Below are 18,300 nucleotides of genomic sequence, written 5' to 3' on the forward strand. Positions count from 1 at the left end.
GCATGCTCAGAGAAGAAAAAACACACGGAAAGTTAACCATCACATGACATCACTTCTGCAGTCGGCTGCTGTTGGCCGACAAAATTCGTGTGCAGTCTTTAGCACTTTTCAACTGACAGGACAGCACCGGACAAAAGACGGCCGATTGTTCGGCCGATAATCGCTACGTGTGTACGGGGCTTTAGGTTTGTACATTTTTCACAGCATTTAGTTTTAACGTTGTTGCTTGCATTTCAAGCAGTGATTTGTGTGTTTCCTTATAGAAAAAAAATGTTGCCATCTACTTATTCAGTTTAAAATAAATTCAATGAAAAAAAATAAAAAATAATGAAATATTGGAAGTGATAGGCAAGAAAGGAGTTACACATTAAGCATACTAAAGAAATCAAGGTAACCGATTTATTTACAGAAATACAGATCTTATTAACTTAATAGGATAAACTTGTGTCCAAGTTTTAGTTTGCTTCTAGAGTGACTCAATATACACTTCTTCATTGATACATTAACAAAGTGCCTCCAAATTAATGGTTTGCCAGGCTACAATCACCATACCCTGTCAAGTTCCAGACTCGCTAATTCTTACAAAATAAACTTCCGAGTGACCGAGTTCCGCCTCAGCGTCGTGGACAGGGAATAAATCCTTTTTGCATGTATTACAAGGTACAGGCTCTGTCAACTTTTTTTTTTTTCTTTGGTTGGCACAAAAGGTTTTGATATAACACGTAGAATTTGTCAAACATACGGATTGCAGTGGAAAAATTTCAAATGATTCAAAACGGTATGACATGCAGTAACCAAAATATGTCTTGGAAAAAAAGAACAAAAAACAACTTTCTACTTAAATGGAAAGAAATGTCAGCATTTTTTTAAAGAATGTTCGAGGTCCTGTCAACTACAAGCAATAAAAAGCAACCAGTACAGAGTTGTGATCCCACTAGCTTTTAGGGAAGAGACTGGGATTATAGTAGCTCCACTGACAAAACTATTTTATTGAGTGTAGCCGACAGATCAGCCTTAAAGAGACCTGCTGCTTCTGAACTATTTTGTTCATCAGTTTGATGCAAGTTCTGACGTTTAGTATAACCTATCCACCCCCAACCCACCCCCCAAAAAATGGCAGTTCAGACCCTTTTTCTTCAGTAGAAAACAGTTGGTCTCAATTCTCAGGTGGGAGTCTGGTCTACATGGTCTCTTAATTAATTTCCTCCTAAATGTTTTCCTTTTAACCTCCCTTATTCCTCCTACCAAAGCCAATATTTCCCATTACAAATCTTAGGCTCCTGCTCTAACTGGCTAATCATTACCTGGAGGCAAAAGCAGCCCTAAAAACAAAGCAAAATCCAGACTCTCAGTTGAGAACCAATCACTTTCAAAGATTTAAAAAAAAAAAAAAAATTCATAACATGCACCAAGCTGATCGATGAGCAAGAGATTTCAAAAGCTACAGACCCTCCTCATAGGCCCAGAATCTAATCTTGGCGCAGCATTAAGGATTAAAACTTACCACTTTACCAGGCCTGGCCCATGTGCAAATAAATCCTTCCTGACAAGCAGTGACTATACAGTCTTCAAGAAAAATGAGCACCGTTAGTCTTTCGTGTGCTATTTTTTTACAGATAAGAGGCTCTAACAAAGGTACGTCTTCCATCCTGGGGCAAAGAGGGGTCCCCAATGTTTTAGCAGGGTCTGTTTTATTTTTTGTAACCAAGTTGAGTTTGTCACTACTCTTGCTAGATATATGTCCCATACTGTGGTTCCTCTTGTGGTCTTTATCGTGGTGCCTGTCCTTGCGGTCGTGGATGGACAGGGTGGCAAACTTGCTGACGCCGGAAGCGATGGCGCTGTCCACACTGCTTTTGCTGCCAGTGTTGGACACAGCGGAGTGGGGAAGGCTGTTGGACCTTGGAAGAGGGGGAGGTACGGTGTTGCCCGGCGTGGTGATGCTGTTGCCGTTGCTACCTGGATTGGGGGCCCCACTTCCTGCCGGTGGACTGGTGGCATTCATGACGTTGGTATGTGTCCTCGTTCTTGACAAAGGCTGATGAGGGAAAAGAATGTCTTCCGTAAGGTCCCATAAACAGAGCTGCGTGTCTTGGCCTACTGAGCCAAATCTGTAGGTCACACTAACTGGACGACTGTCTGTAGAGTTCCGTTTAGACAACCTTGATTGTGTACTATTGGCCCTGTCTCTACCGAAGCTGATCAGTTCCTGGAAATCTTCATCACTTCCGCTAAACTCCATAGGATCAGTCTCTTCTACACTAGTGGTATTGGGGTCAAATGCCACAACGCTAACCCAAGACTTGTGACCCTGGCCTCTGGCTATTACTCGACAGTCCACAAAAGACCAAACAGTGACCAGGTCATCCTCTCCACCCGTTACAATGTACTTCCCATCAGGGCTCCAACACACACAAAGGAGTCCACCAAAGTAGCTTTTCATAGTACCATGCAACTCTACGGAATCAAAGTTGAACACCCTTAGGAAACCATCTTGACTTACGCAAGCTAAGAACTTCCCATCTGGGGAAAATGCAAATTCATTTAGGGCTCCCTCTCCCACAGTCCATTTCAGTAGAGGGTTCCGCGTGGATTTGCTCTTGCATGTATGAACAGCAAAGCTTTCTCCTTGTTTCAGTAGCTGGTAATGGGGTGCTGTAGTACCGCACGTGTGCTCCACGTTATACAAGTACATGTTCCCACTGGAATGAGCTACAAGAAAAAGACTTTCCGAGCCTGGGACCCATTTTACACAGGTTACTCTGGACTTGTCTATTAGCCTCTGTTAATGACAAGAGGAAAAGAACAAAAAGTACATTAATTTTATATTGCAGCATACATTTCAGAAAACACTGAAGCCATTATGAAAAATGGAGCAAAGGAAGAAAAGCTCAACTAATCACAATCTCATTTTCAACCACTAAATTGTATTAGAGATTCCAAAGTTAGTGTGTTACCAGTGGATCAGGTCCCCCTCTGTGTAGAACTGAATGGTGCGATTATTTACAGCTGGTCTAATCCCTTACCCCAACTCCCCTGATCTTAACCCCATGTACTCAAAAATAAAGGCTTACACAAAGTCCACCCCATCCCACCTCACTACTGACCCCATCACTGCTATGAGAAGCCTTATTAACAGTGAAGTGGTAAATGGTCTACAGCCAGAAATCTATAAGAAAAGGCCAGTTTGAACATTAGAAAGTTAATTTGAGGGCTCTTCAAAAAGCAGACCTGATATGCATTAAAAAGGAATGTCTATTTTCTATTCTTTCACCACAGGTACACTTTAAAACCACTTCTTTTCTATCAAAGTAAGCTTCTTAAAAGCTGAAGAGGTATAGCAATTTTTACATAGTTAATTTGGTCCAGCTTGGCCCAGAGTAAGTATTTATGGGATCCCCCAAAACTCATTTGGCTGTACTTCTGTAGATCACAGGAGTGCAGTTCGTTATGCACTCCTGCGACCCATTTTTAGCAGACAGCAGGCTGAAGTCCACTGATGTCACAGAGCTGGTGTTCTGCCAAAAACTCCCAACTCGCCAAAATCTCAAACAATGTCAATTCCGGTGACTGTACAGCAAAGATTGACAAGTTGCTGTTTTTACAGAAAACGGCAGCCTATACACTCTGGTACACAAGTACAGTGTTTTGACAGAATACCAGGTAAGTAGTAAAAAAGTTGTCACAGCCATATTTTTGGTTAGTAGCGGGCGGACTAACAAGGTCTACTTATTTCATTGTGTATCGGAGTGTTGAAATCTCCAATTATTGCTGCTGTACAGTCACCGGAAGTGACATGGTTGGAGATCTTGGCGAGTTTGAGTTTTCGGCAAAACACAGGTCCAGGTTTGGGCAAGATTGTAACAATGGAGCCGGGATTCACCCACATGACAGAACCAGCCACATTTCTTAAGTAGGTATGATCAGCCTCTATTTTTGCAGGCCTGCTGTAATGCCTTCCTAAAATGCTCCCGATACAAGGTGAGCCTTCTCTCAAAACAAGTTCCGGTATTTGTACTGAGGCTCCGGCTGCACCTGTACATGCAAATACCTACATTTTCAAATGCAAAGTGACTGCCAACATCCGATGAACACCCTGTGAATGCAACCAAGTAAAACATCTTCTGAATGCAGATGAGCCACGGATTAATGATGAATTTGTGCCCGGCTAAATAATTTCAGAATACGCAAGATCAAGGGTATCCGTCACCCACATTCAACGAATGCAGCCAGTAAAAGTCTAGGTTTTAACTGGCAGGGGAGCACTGAACTGGAGCAGCGAACTTGATGCATGTCATGAGACGTTCACAGGAACGCATAATCATTCCAATCCTCCAGGGGATGTCACACAGGAGGGACAATAAACTGTAGATCAGAAATGTTGTTTAATATGTATGTAGAAGGCACTGACATGTCACAGCAATGAAGAAGCAAGGGCCACGACACAAGTGGTCGTGATGGATTCAAGCAGCTCGCCCTCCCCTACCCGTCTCCTCAGCCGTTCACAAAATTCCTGGTGTTATTCACTGAGCGTGCAACAGACTCTGAATGAACAAGGGAGATCCTCTCATTCATCTGCCCCTCCGTCATGTGCTGCATTCTGGGCGAAGAATTGCTAGGAGCTTTGTAAATAGCCAAGGGGACAGAGAGAAAAAAAAAAAAAAAAAAAAGGTGATCTGTACGAATCTGTCCACTGATCAGAGCGAGGTGGATGACATGTCCACGTCCCCTCAGTTTATGTAGAGCGGAGATGGACAGAGTCCGCTCTACTCTATAGGCAGCCGCTGTGTTTACACCTGACTGCCCTCCGATCCGCCTAGACATTCCCCTAATGTTTAATTTTAGCAGACAAGATTGAAGGCAGACAAGTATAAAGGGATGTAAAAAGTCCTTTTATACCTGCCAGTCCATAGAGGTGAATAGAGGGTCCAATCAGGTCCACCTGAAAAATAGACAGGTGGACCCGATTGGACCCTTTGTGTAAAAGGGGGCTTAGGAGGTACATTACACTGGGAGCTTTACACTTAACCTTTAAAGCTTACCTGAATCCAAAAACAAAAAGCAAAATATGTTGCCGCTTACCAGCCCTTAGATGTGGTGGCCCCATTAGTTTTTTTAAACTTCCTGGCTTTTTTACCTTTATTTTCACCAGATGATCCAGCCAGTAACATTTCCTGTGTTTAGCACCTTGCACAAAGGGCATTTGCCCAACTCTCCCTATCGCCTTCCTTCCTAGTAGCAGCATTCTGGCAGAATGGGTGGGTGCTGTGTCCGTCAATGAACATCAGAGAAATGGATTTTACGGTAATTCAAAAATCCCATTTTGCATTTCGTTCATTGACGGACACAGCTCCGGATTCTTCTTAACCATTGAGACGTTCGAAAGCAGTGTTAAGCATGAGGGGGTGGAAAAAACATCAGAAAAAAACTCCCCAAGATTAACCATAGCCAATCCGGTAACAGAGATTTACCATTAAACTGGAGCTCACCTGAAAAACCATACACCCTCAAAGAGGACCAAGCCTCTAAACAGCAGCCTGAAAAACCTTGCGGCCAAAAGAAGCATCCGCAGATGCCAACACATCCACTTTACAAAATTTTGTAAAGGTGTGCAGAGATGACCAGATGGCTGCCTTGCAAACCTGCATCACTGATGCCTGATGACAGAAGGCCCAGGAAGGACTAAGTGCCCAAGTAGAGTGTGCCTTAACAGGAAAAGGAGGTAGATTTTCTAATCGAACAGCGTAGGAATCACCGATTCAGAAAAACCTCTATTCTTCAGCACCTTGATTTCAACAGCTAAGCCGTTCACAGGAATCCTGGCAGAAATTTAAGAGGGGGGAAAGGCATAAATCAGACGATACCGATGCCAAGGAGCCACTAATGCTTCTGCGGTGTCGACCAGAGGATCCCAAGACCATGCCACAAACCTCTGTACCTTCCATGGAATGTGTACAGCAGTGAGGGCTGGAACGATCAGTCTGCCCACCTTAGAATGCCAGCTACTTCCCGATCCACCAGGACACTTCTTGTGCCCCCATGGTGATTGACATAGGCCACGGCCGTGGCATTGTCCGATTGAATTCGTACCGGACAACCCTGAAGATGAATTGTCCAATGATCCAAAGTCTGATCGCTCACAGTTCCAGTACATTGATCGGCAGTTCGGACTCTGCCCGAGTCTAGACCCCCTGAGCACAAGCTGTGCCGAGGACGCCTCCCCACCCGGACAGGCTGGCATCCGTGGAGATAACTGCCCAGTACAGGGGGAGAAGGATTTCCCTGCTGAAGTGCCGGACAACAAAGCCACCTCTAGAGACTGGATTCCTGTCCCATTTCAACAGAATCTTTTTGCAGAGATCTCGTGTGGAACTGTGCAAACGGACCTGCATCGAAGGTAGAAGGGATGACTGTCTGCTGGACAACAGAAGCTGAAATGCCTCCTGCAATTTCTGACATTTTTCCAGAGGAAGCAACACTTTGGCTGAGGCCGAATCCTAGAGTAATCTCCCAGGTGTCCATCAGAGCAGTCGGAGACTCGGCTCATAGAAGATCATCCAGGTACCCCAGTACTGCAATCCCCCGCTGACGCAACAATGCTAGCACCGGGGCCAACACTTTGTGAAGACCTGTGACCGCCACATATTGAAAATGTGAAGGTAGGCGTCCTTGATGTTGATAGAAGCGAGAAAATTCCCCCTGATGTAGGTACGCCACTACCGTACGAATGGGCTACATTCGGAACTTCTGTACCCGCACAAAGCAGTTTAGTGCCTTGAGGCCCAGAATTGGACGTACCTTACCTTCCTTCAAGAGAACTGAGTAAAACCCCTGAAAACATTTCGAAGCCAAAACCAGGACAATCACCCCATAATGTGACCAGTCTTGCACTGCCCCAAAGTGACCCCGTAAGCGATCTGGAGACAAGTGCAGATTGGAAGGGAAAAACCTTTCCGGAGGAAAAGATCAAAACTCGATCTTGAAGCCGGACCGAATGACTTTGTGAACCCACTTGACCTGTAACATAGGTCCACAGATCCGCAAATCAGCAAAGACAACCCCACCCCCTCCCCACCGTAGATATGGGCGAGGGCGCCCCTTCATGTAGCGGAAGCCTTGTGTGCAGGTCTGGAAGAGCCCATCGTGGCTTGCCAGACCAGGCCCTGAAGGACTTTTATTGAGGGATGAAAAAAGCCTCTTATGAGCCAAGAATGGCTCAAGTCTATGCCAGGGTTCCTTGCGCTCGGAAGCCTGCGGAAGAAGAGTACTCTTCCCCCCTGTGACCCCCTTTAAGATATGATCCAGGGAAGCTCCAAACAAGCGATCCCCCACAGAGAGATCAGATAAGGTCTTCTTAGAAGTCTGGTCCGCAGACCAGCATTGTTAGCCAGATAAGACACCAAAGGACCACTGCTGATACAGATGGCCTAAAATCAAAGGAGCCGCATCCAAAGAGGCACCACAGAAACTGTAGCCTCTGGATCAACTGATCCGTCAGCTCCGAAAAGGCAGGAGGAAGCAGTTTCACCTCCAGGTCCCGGCATAAAAGTTTAGCCCCCTCCTTTTTGGAGGGGCAATAGTAAATACCTGCCTAAGCCGAACCAGCCACAATGAAACATGGCGGGCCAGAGCTTCCGCTCTCCTATCAACCAGATCTTTAAAGGCCAAAGACTCCTCAACCAGAATTAAGGTAGCTTTATTTAACCTGGAAACTGGAGGGTCCACTACATCCACTTTTAAGCAGGGAATACTTATAAAGGATAACGCATAGCAAATTGCTTAGGGATCACAAGAGTGCGTTTTGGACAACCCCACTGTTATGTGACAATGTTGTCAAAAGTAAGCGGGAAAGGGAAACACCCCCGCCACAGTGGAGGACCTTTGGGTGCCAAAGGAACCGACACCTCCGACATAGCATCTCCACTAGGTTTAAAATTTCACTCTCTAACACAATCGGTGCATTCACCAACGCCTTTTCATGCACAGCTAGAGGAGCAGAGGAAACCTCTTCACTGTCTGAGAACTCAGGGTGAGTGGACGCAGACCCAGTAGGGCGACTCACGCCAACTAGAACCCGCAAAAAACCAAGGGGGGGGGGGGGTCGCCCTCCGAGCCCCTCCAAAAAGGAGGCCCGCACAATAGGAAATAGCCCCCTTAAAAAAGGGGTAGTTCAGATTGTCCTGCAGCACTAAAAGGGGTAGGTTCCCCTTCACAATATTGGCAGTATGGTTGCCATCAAAAATTAAACCACCCTCACAGACACACCCCTTCCAAGGGAGGTGCCAAGCTGGCCGCATTGCCTAGTAGGCCGCGGTCTCAATTTGTGTGGAGGCCCAGCTGCAAGTGTACTTATCCCAGCCAGGCTCACTGGGGCCACATCCATCCTAAAAACCCTCTAGGTGTAGAGGGGGAACATCTACTTATACCAGGAACAGGGTGGGAACCGCTCCATCGGGATGTGGGTGGCTGTCGGACAGGAGGAACACTGCGACTCAGGCCGAGGGCAGGTCGTATGCGCCCTCGCGAGAGGTTTAACTCGCAGGCCCAGCCCCTGTCCAGTGGGGTTACGTTGCGACCCACCTAGCTGAGGTCTGCGCGCGCTGGGCAGAATGGGGGGGACCCTCTGGATCTAGATTATCGAGTCCGAAGCCCAGTCCAGCAGTTGATTGATTCTCATAGATTCTCACAGGAACAACAAAAATAGAAAAAAAATCCATTTAAAAAAAAGGAAAAAAAAAATGCCAGGTTCAGAAATCCCAGCAAGGAACTAGGTCCTTACTCCCAACTAGGCAGAAAAAAAAAAACGGAGTGTTTATAGCCGAGTGTGGGTGTATACCCCCTGGGAATGCCCATAGGCGTAGTCAAGCTTTTTCCTGCCTAGTGTTCCACTTCTGTAGGGGGCAGTATAACCCAATGGTTAAGAAGAATCAGGAGCTGTGTCTGTCAATGAACGAAAGAGAAAGATGCCTGACACAGGGTACTGAATCTAGGCACGTCAAGCACTTGGGTGGCAATACATTTCACTGGGCAGAATAATTTATCCTGGCCATTGACATTAAAGCTCAAAGTGCTTGACCCACCTAGCGATAACCCAAGTTTACACGTGTCAAGCATTTTTTCCCTGCCAAAACACTGCTACTCCTGGACGCACTAGCAGTGGATTTTTTTTATGCCTCTAAACGCCTATGTGTGCATGAACATGAATGGGTGTTTGGAGCCAGAAAAAAAAAAAAAAAAAAAAAAGCCAGATGCCCCTTAAAACAGCATTTTGAATGCTCAGTGTGCATGAGGTCTTAGCAGCTCACTTGATTTCTGGCAGGATCAAAGGGTCCCCCCCCCCCCATTTTTAAAATAGCAAAATGATTTTACTTCAACAGACCAAACTGAAGAAAATAAGAATATCATTGACAAAAGTTTTTAAAAAAAAAAAAAAAAAAAAAAAAGTTGGCAAACTTTGGTGAATTGACCCTACAGCACACAGGAGGATTGGATGGAGATATACTTGTATATATTTTTTAAAATTTTCTCTCCAAATTGGTTCCAGTCTGGAGACAGCAGAGTATGTGTTTAACAGAGCTCCACAGGCAGCATGCTGAGATAGAAATGAAGTGGATACATATGACGAAACTATTTGCGAGGCAACACTAGATACAAAGGGCTATGTAAAACCGCAATCAGAAATAAATTCTGTGGTAATGGAAATCAAATTAATCGATTCATCTGATTGGATGCAAGCAATATTTGCATTTAGACACCAACCAGCAGGGATAATTGTGTGTAATATACATACACACACACAATATACACACACACACATTTTAGTGTATTTCACATATGCAAGTACACCCCTCACATTTTTGTAAATAATTATATACCTTTTCATGTGACAACCCTGAAGAAATGACACTTTGCTACAATGTAAAGCAGTGAGTGCACAGCTGGTATAACAGTGTAAATTTGCTGTCCCCTCAAAATAACAACACAGCCATTAATGTCTAAACCGCTGGCAACAAAAGTGAGTACACCCCTATGTGAAAATGTCCAAATTGGACCCAATCAGCCATTTTCTCTCCCCAGTGTCATGTGACTCGTTAGTGTTACAAGGTCTCGGGTGTGAATGGGGAGCAGGTGTGTTAAATTTGGTGCCATCGCTCTCACTCTCTCATACTGGTTACTGGAAATTCAACATGGCACCTCATGGCAAAGAACTGAGGAGCTGAAAAAAAAAGAATCGTCATAATCTACATAAAGATGGCGTAGGCTACAAGAAGATTGCCAAGACCCTGAAACTGAGCTGCAGCACGGTGGCCAAGACCATACAGCGGTTTAACAGGACAGGTTTTACTCAGAACAGGCCTCGCCATGGTGGACCAAAGAAGTTGAGTGCACAAACGCAACGTCATATCCCGAGGTTGTCTATGGGAAATAGACATATGAGTGCTGCCAGCATTGCTAAAGAGGTTGAAGGGGTGGGGGGTCAGCCTGTCAGTGCTCAGACCATACACCGCATCAAATTGTACTGCATGGCGGTCATCCCAGAAGGAAGCCTCTTCTAAAGATGATGCACAAGAAAGCACGAAAACAGTTTGCTGAAGACAAGCAGACTAAGGACATGGATTACTGGAACCATGTTCTGCGGTCTGATGAGACCAAGATAAACTTATTTGGTTCAGATGGTGTCAAGCGTGTGTGGCGGCAACCAGGTGAGGAGTACAAAGACAAGTGTGTCCTGCCTACAGTCAAGCATAGTGGTGGGAGTGTCATGGTCTGGGGCTGCATCATTGCTGCCGGCACTGGGGAGCTACAGTTCTTTGAGGAAACCATGAATGCCAACATGTAATGTGACATACTGAAGCAGAGCATGAGCCCCCTCCCTTCGGGGACTGGGCCGCAGGGCAGTATTCCAAACATGATAACGACCCCAAACACACCTCCAAGACAACCACTGCGTTGCTAAAGAAGCTGAGGGTAAAGGTGATGGACTGGCCAAGCATGTCTCCAGACCTAAACCCTTTTGAGCATCTATGGGGAATCCTCAAAACGGAAGGTGGAGGAGCGCAAGGTCTCTAACATCCACCAGCTCCGTGATATCATGGAGGAGTGGAAGATGACTCCAGTGGCAGCCTGTGAAGCTCTGGTTAACTGCATGCCCAAGAGGGTTAAGGCAGTGCTGGAAAATAATGGTGGCCACACAAAATAGACACTTTGTGGCCATTAGGTGTGTACTCACTTTTGTTGCCAGCGGTTTAGACATTAATTACTGTGTTGAGTAATGACTGTGTGTTGATATTTTGAGTGGACTGCAAATTTACACTGTTCTACAAGCTGTACACTCACTACTTTACAACACTGCCTCTAAGATGTGTGGGATTATATGTGCATGATATGGAGGTCTTCAGGTTAGTGACAACACTGGCTAGGCTGAAAACGCATACCACATGGGGTTGTAAGTGGGACTTTAGGTATATCTAACCACTGTTCGGTTTCATGCACAACTACTGTTAATGGGGATGGCAAGAGACCCAGCCAACCCGCCAAAAAAAAACAAAAAAAAAAAAAAACCCTGCTCCCATTCCACTCACAACTGAGAAAATTGGATTTATGCACTTACCGTTACTGTGAAATACATTTCTCTCAGTTCATTGACGGACACAGCGCTCCATAAATTATTACTGCTGGGTTATATTGACTCCAACAGGATTAGGACTAGGCAGAAAAAAAAAAAACCACCTGGCTACGCCCATAGATCGTCCTCAGCTTGGAATATAACCCCCCTTCCTCTGCTCTAGGTAATCAGTTTAGAAGTAAGCAGTATTAGAGGTATCAGAACTCCATAGAGGGGTGGGTGCTGTGTCCATCGAACTCGGAGAAAGTTTACGGTAAGTACAAAAATCCCATTTTCTTTTGTTTGACGGTCACAGCGCTCCATAAATCGTAACTACTGGGACATCCAAAAGCAGTGCCAAAAGGAAAATGAGGGAAGGGGAAAATAACCCAAGGCTAAACATAAGAGCCCCTAACCAGGATAAAGGAGCCTTAACCAGGTCACAGGAGCCCTGTGTGAAAATAAATTGGATTTTTGTCTTAACGTAAAATCCATTTCTCTGATTTTCATTGATGGACACAGCTCCTGATCTTCTTAACCATTGGGTTATACTGCCCCCTACAGGAGTAGGACACTAGGAAGAAAAACACCTAGACTACGCCTATGGGCAGTCCTAGGGGGTATACTCCCACTCTCAGCTATAGGCACTCAGTTTTGTTACAAGCAGTGTCAGAAGAAATCCAACTCCACAGAGGGGTGGGTGCTGAGTCCGTCAATGAACATCAGAGAAATGGATTTTTCAGTAAGACAAATCCCATTTTCTATATTGTTTGATTGACAGCGCCTGATCTTAACCACTGGGACGTCCCAAAGCAGTGATTAAACATGGGGGGGGGGACAGCAGAAAAAAAATTCCCCAAAGGCTAAACCATAGCCAACCAGGTAACGTGAAGCCCAACCAAGAACTGGAGATCACCTGTAAAAAAAAAAAAAAAAAAAACACACACACCAGTATACCCTCAAGAGTACCAGGTTCTCTAAACAGCAGCCTGCAAAACCTTGCGGCCAAAGGAAGCATCTGCAGATGCCAACACATCGACTTTATAAAGTTTTGTAAAGGTGTGCACAGACAACCCGGTAGCTGCCTTGCAAACCTGCATCACTGATGCTTGATGGAAGGCCCAGGAGGCACCAAGCGCCCAAGTAGAGTGCACCTTGACAGGGAAAGGAGGAACCTGACCCCTGATGGAATAGGCCTGAACCACCGTCTGTCTGATTCATCTGAAAATGGTTGCAGAGGGAGCGGACAACCCTTTCGAGATCCATCCGTGAGCACAAATAGTGAGCCTGACTTCCCGAAAGACTCGTTTGCTGCCAGGTACACCCTAAATGCCCAGACCACATCCAAGGCATGCAAGGCAATTTCCTTTGGATGTTTTGGCCTGGGACACAGGGAAGGCAACACAATGTCTTCATTCAAATGAAAGCCCGTGACAACCTTTGGAAGGAAAGGACAGGGGCGAAGAACCAACTTATCCCTGTGAAAAGGTGGACAGGATAACGCCGCCAGTTCCGACACCCTGCATGCAGAAGTGATTGCCACCAAAAGGGCCACCTTCTGGGATAACAAAAGCAGGGGAACCTCCCTAAGGTTTTCAGAAGGAGGTTTCTGGAGGACTGAAAGCACCTAACTGAGGTCCCAAGGCGGCAATGGAGACCGCACCGGAGGAGCAAAGTGTCTAAATCCCTGAATAAAAAGAACGCACCAAGAAAAAATGTGGCCAATGGTCGTTGAAAGACGACCGCCAAGGCTGAGACCTGGCCCTCGACAGTACTCAAGGCCAGGTGCTGCTCATCCCTCCATTGGAGGAAGGTCAATATCCGAACCACCGAAAAGGAGCGAGGATAAACCCCAAGAGACTCACATAACGCAATGTATGACAGTAAATCTTCCTAGAGGTAGATTTTTCTAGCTTTTAACAGCGTAGGAATCACTGAATCAGACAAAACTATCTTTCAGCACCTGGCTTTCAACAACCAAGCCGTAGCCATTAAAGCCAGTGACTGTAAAGCAGGATGGAAGATTGGCCCTTGGGACAGCAGATCTTCCCTGAGAGGAAGTCTCCAAGGAACATCAGTGACCAGCCATTCTAGATCGGCATACAAAGACTGGCGAGGCCAGTTTGGAGCCACTAAGATGACCTGAATCCCTTCTGCCCCGATACTGCACAAAAGTTTTATCAGAAGCTTGAGAGGGGGGGAAAAGCATAAATCAGACGCGTTTGTGGCTACTGCCAGAGGGTCCAGAGACCGTGCCACAAACCTCTGCACCTTCCTGTTGAGATGAGAGGCCAACAGATCCACCTCAGGAGTACCCCACCGGAGGCACAACTGATGAAACACCTCCAGGTGAAGTGACCATTCCCGCTGGTACAACACTTGTTGACTGAGATAATCCGCCTGCCAATTTTCCACCACCGGAATACGTACAGCAGAGATGGCTGGAGCGAAACATTCTGCCCATCTTAGAATGCCGGCTACTTCCTGAGCTGCCAGGACACTTCTTGTGCCCCCTTGGTGACTGGCATAGGCCACAGCCGTAGTACTGTCTGATTGAATTCGAACTGACCCCCCTGAAGACGATCCGTCCAATGATCCAAAGTCTGATCGCTCGGAGCGCTATGGCTGGTACCCGCACTCGCTGGCTTGGGGGACCACTGGATCTAGGATATCCAGCCCGTTGCCCAGCCTGGCAGTGGATTGTAGATCTTCCAAGAGAAAAAACAAAAGATGTAAGGAAGGAGAAAAAAAAAATTGCTAGGACCAGAGATCCCAACCGGGAGCCTATGCCATTACTCCTGACTAGACAGATTAAAATGGATTACTTAGAGCAGAGAGGGGGTTGTATACCAAGCTGAGGCGTAGCCAGGTGTTTTTTTTTTTTCTGCCTAGTTCTACTCCTGGAGGGGGAAATATAACCCAGTAGTTATGATTTATGGAGCCCTGTCTTCGTCAATGAATGTAAGAGAAATCAGAGCTGCTTAAACACTCACCTCCTCATTAAATAGCTTACTGGTTTCCTTCTTAATGGGGTCTATAAGCTGGACCTGCCCGGCAGAGAACCCGACCAGCAGTGAGACGCTCTCTGCCGTTGCTGTGAGATGATTAAAGTCATGACACGTGGGTTGCGTCCCTTTGTAGATCCGTTTGTCTATCGGTTTGCTTAAATCTGCAGCCTGAGGAGAAAACAAAATAAAAAAAAAAGTCTTAGACAATTCTCAGACAATGTTACATTGCATTGATGTCTTATACTGCACAAGAGCCTAAAACATTAGAAGGATGAAAATTAACAACTGACCAACACATCTACAGCCAATGTACACTATATTGTCAAAAGTATTGGGATGCCTTTACACGCACATGAACATTAATGGCATCCCCAGTCTTCGTCCGTAGGGTTCAATATTGAGTTGGCCCACCCTTTGCAGCTATAACAGCTTCAATTCTTCTGGGAAGGCTGTCCACAAGGTTTAGGAGTGTCTATGGGAAGATTTGATCATTCTTCCAGAAGCGCATTTGTGAGGTCAGGCACTGATTTTGGATGAGAAGGGCTGGCTCGCTTGTGCGCTGCTCCAAATCATTTGGTGGAGGGGGGATTATGGTGTGGGCTGGGTTTGTTCTTCAGGGGTTGGGCTTGGCCCCTCAGTTCCCGTGATGGGAACTCTTAAGGTGTCAGCATACCAAGACATTTCATGCTCCCAACTTTGTGGGAACAGTTTGGGGATGGCCCCTTCCTGTTCCTACATGACTGCGCACCAGTGCACAAAGCAAGATCCATAAAGACATGGATGAGCGAGTTTGAGGTGGAGGAACTTGACTGGCCTGCACAGAGTCCTCTCCTCAACCGAATAGAACACCTTTGGAATGAATTAGAGCGGAGACTGCGAGCCAGGCCTTCTCGACCAACATCAGCGTCTGACCTCACAAATTTTAGACAAATATATTCCAATCTTGTGGTAACTGTTTGGTGAAGACTCTTTTCTATTTCAGCATGACCGGACCCTGCGTGCAAAGCCAGCTCCATAAAAGATATAGTTTGACCAGTTTGGTGTCGAGTAACTCAATGGCCTCCACAGAGTTCGGACCTTAACCCTACAGAACACTTTTTGGATGAATTGGAATACCTACTGGGAGCCAGGCCTTCTCAGTCACCTCACAAATGTTTTAGCTGAATGGACACAAATTTCCACACTCCAAAATCTTAAAACTCCAGAACAGTGGAGGTTGTTAAAACCACAAAATGGGGACCAAAGCTATAACCATGCTCATGCTTTTAGAACTGGGTGTTCAAATATTGAAGGCTGGGCACAGTTTACTTAGGCTCCATGTACACGGGACGTTGTTAAAAGTCCCTTTGAATGCTGGAATTTTTAGGACGTTTGAAACGTCCGTTCGATCCCGTTTGTACCCGCGTTTAGCGGCGTTTGCGTTTTAGAAGCGTTCCTAGAGGTCAAAAAAATTATTCCCCTTTAAAATGGAAAAACGCTAACGCTAAACGCGGGTCATCGTGTCCGGACGCGTTCAGACACGTTCGGACGCGTTTGTGCGTTTGAAACGCCGGGAAACACACGTTCGAACGCAAATAATTGCGTTCTGAAAACAGTCCCTGAACGCAACTGCCTGCAAATGACTGTAAACGACCTGGTGTACATGGACAGATAAGATAAAATGTAGATGGGTTCAGGGGCTTCTGAAAAAAACGCCCAACAGCTCCTAAACGGCCATTTCCAGCGTCCCGTGTACATGGAGCCTTACACTGATGCCAGAAAAATATTCTATTCCATCTGCCCACAGTCCACCCCCCCCTAAAAGCTGAAGGACAGTAAACTGGCCCTTTATTTAGAAAGTTTGGAGACCCCAGCCTAAGACAAAAAGGAGCTGTTGACCCGAGCAGTGCAGGCACAGTCCCACTGCTTAGGAAAACTTTTTTTGCCCGGAGTTGGGCTTTAATAGGTTTTTGTTAATTGCCCTCTTAGGACAATTATTAGATAAAGGGAATTTAGTTTAATCTTGGTGAAGCTCTTTAAAAGATATTATGCAGTGGCCTCACTGCATGCCATTCAAGCGTGCCATAAGCACCATTCAGTGCACAGCCTGATGAATCAAAGCCAATGCGTTTTCAAAGTCCAGCTCTCCTCCAGTACGGGACACGGCCCGCTTTTACAGAGGTTAGAACAAAAGTAACAGCGAAAAGCGCACCAAGCATTGTGCACATGTAAGCTCTGTTTTATATATATAGGTGAATGTTTCCACAAGTGAAGAATAAAGCCCAGAGCCAGCACTGCGGGGAGGAATAATCCAGAGCACATACAAGTCACATTAGTTAGCAGTTTTTGAAGCTTTGAAAGCCCTGCCAAGGTCATTGCTACAACACGTGAATATTGCTATGGTGATCCAGCCAGGGGAAGGGGGAGCTTAGAAACATTACAGGTGAACAAACTGCTCACAAAAAAAAAAAAAAGCACCACAAAAGATCACCTGTCATGTACAAACAGGGGACAGAGGATACTTGGTGTGTTACCATATACAATCTCTTCAAAACTTTTGCCACAATTTACATGCAGATTATGCTTTTTCTTAGGTTTGTAAAACATTAAAGCGGTTGCAAACCCTAGAAGAAAAAAAAAAAAAAAAAAAAAAAAAACACCTGCAAGACAAAGGCATAATGGGCTAGTATGCATAGCATACTAGCCCATTATGTGTAACTTACCTTAGAACGAAGCCCCCACACGGACCCCCCCGGCATCGCTGCGGGCGCTGCCATGATCCCTCGCCGTCTCTTCCGGGTTCGGCGGCTCCGGCGCGGTGATTGGACGGAAGAGACGGCTCCGGCGCGATGATTGGCCGGAGCCGCGATGACGTCACGGGAGTGATTTTCCGGCAAGCTCCCGGCAAGTTAATTGAAGGTCCCCCCGGACCTTCAGAGCGCATGCGCCGCTCGCGAGAGCGGCTGCATGCACTGTAAATATCTCCTAAACCATGCCGGTTTAGGAGATATTATTTGTACCTACAGGTAAGCCTTATTATAGGCTTACCTGTAGGTAAAAGTGTCAAAAAGCGGGATACTACCGCTTTAAAGTGGACCTGTCGGCCAAATTGAAGTCCTGTTTATTAGTAAACACCACAAAGACCATTCTGATGTATTTAATGGTATAAATCCTGGTCTGCATGTTGCTCGGAAATCAGTTTTATTTTGTTACTACTAGAGGCCTGACTGCAGTGACCTCAGGGCTAGGCTGTCCCAAATTCACTGGAGGACACCTGATCAAACCCCAAAAACATGTGGGTTCAATTTGAGGGGGGGGGGGGGGGGGTGCAAGGTGGCTGGGCAGATGCTGGAACTTGAATGCAATGGAGAGATTGTCGCTCAGGTGTAGATGATTAAACCAGAGGTCAGGTGCACGTCCGAGCAATGCCAATTCACAAAATAAAGTAGACTGCATTCCGACATGACAAAAATCAATAGATTTATTTGAATGAAGATTATTCCAAAGTGACACAATCTGGACTGCGAGACGAACGGAGCAGTTGACGCGTTTCACAAATTACATTCGCTTAATCATTAGGCTCCTTTCACACGAGCGGTGCGCCGTTGGTCCGTTCTGCTCAGCGGGGATCCATCATTGAGCAGGTGGATGACAGCTCCGTCTCTGCTCTGTGTGCAGAGACGGTGCTGTCAGAACCCAGCTCTCCTC

The 18,300-nt window shown here is 46.0% G+C and overlaps 1 protein-coding gene across 2 annotated transcripts in view; it reads right to left on the reverse strand.

Annotated features, from left to right (window-relative positions):
- The window catches only part of WDR20 (WD repeat domain 20), a 95,611-nt gene that overhangs the window by 26,136 nt on the left and 51,175 nt on the right, over nt 1-18,300 (reverse strand). The window contains exons 2-3 of one of the 2 annotated variants that reach the window (XM_082242667.1): nt 14,599-14,781; nt 1,505-2,782 (exon numbers count right to left, since the gene is read on the reverse strand). In XM_082242667.1, coding sequence (XP_082098793.1) covers nt 1,505-2,782; nt 14,599-14,781 — 1,461 coding nt within the window. The remainder of the gene's footprint in view (nt 1-1,504; nt 2,783-14,598; nt 14,782-18,300) is intronic. The other variant, XM_082242668.1, reaches the window with a different exon arrangement.

Source organism: Pelophylax lessonae (assembly GCF_965119305.1).
Source record: "Pelophylax lessonae genome assembly, chromosome: 13".
Lineage (NCBI taxonomy): Eukaryota > Metazoa > Chordata > Amphibia > Anura > Ranidae > Pelophylax > Pelophylax lessonae.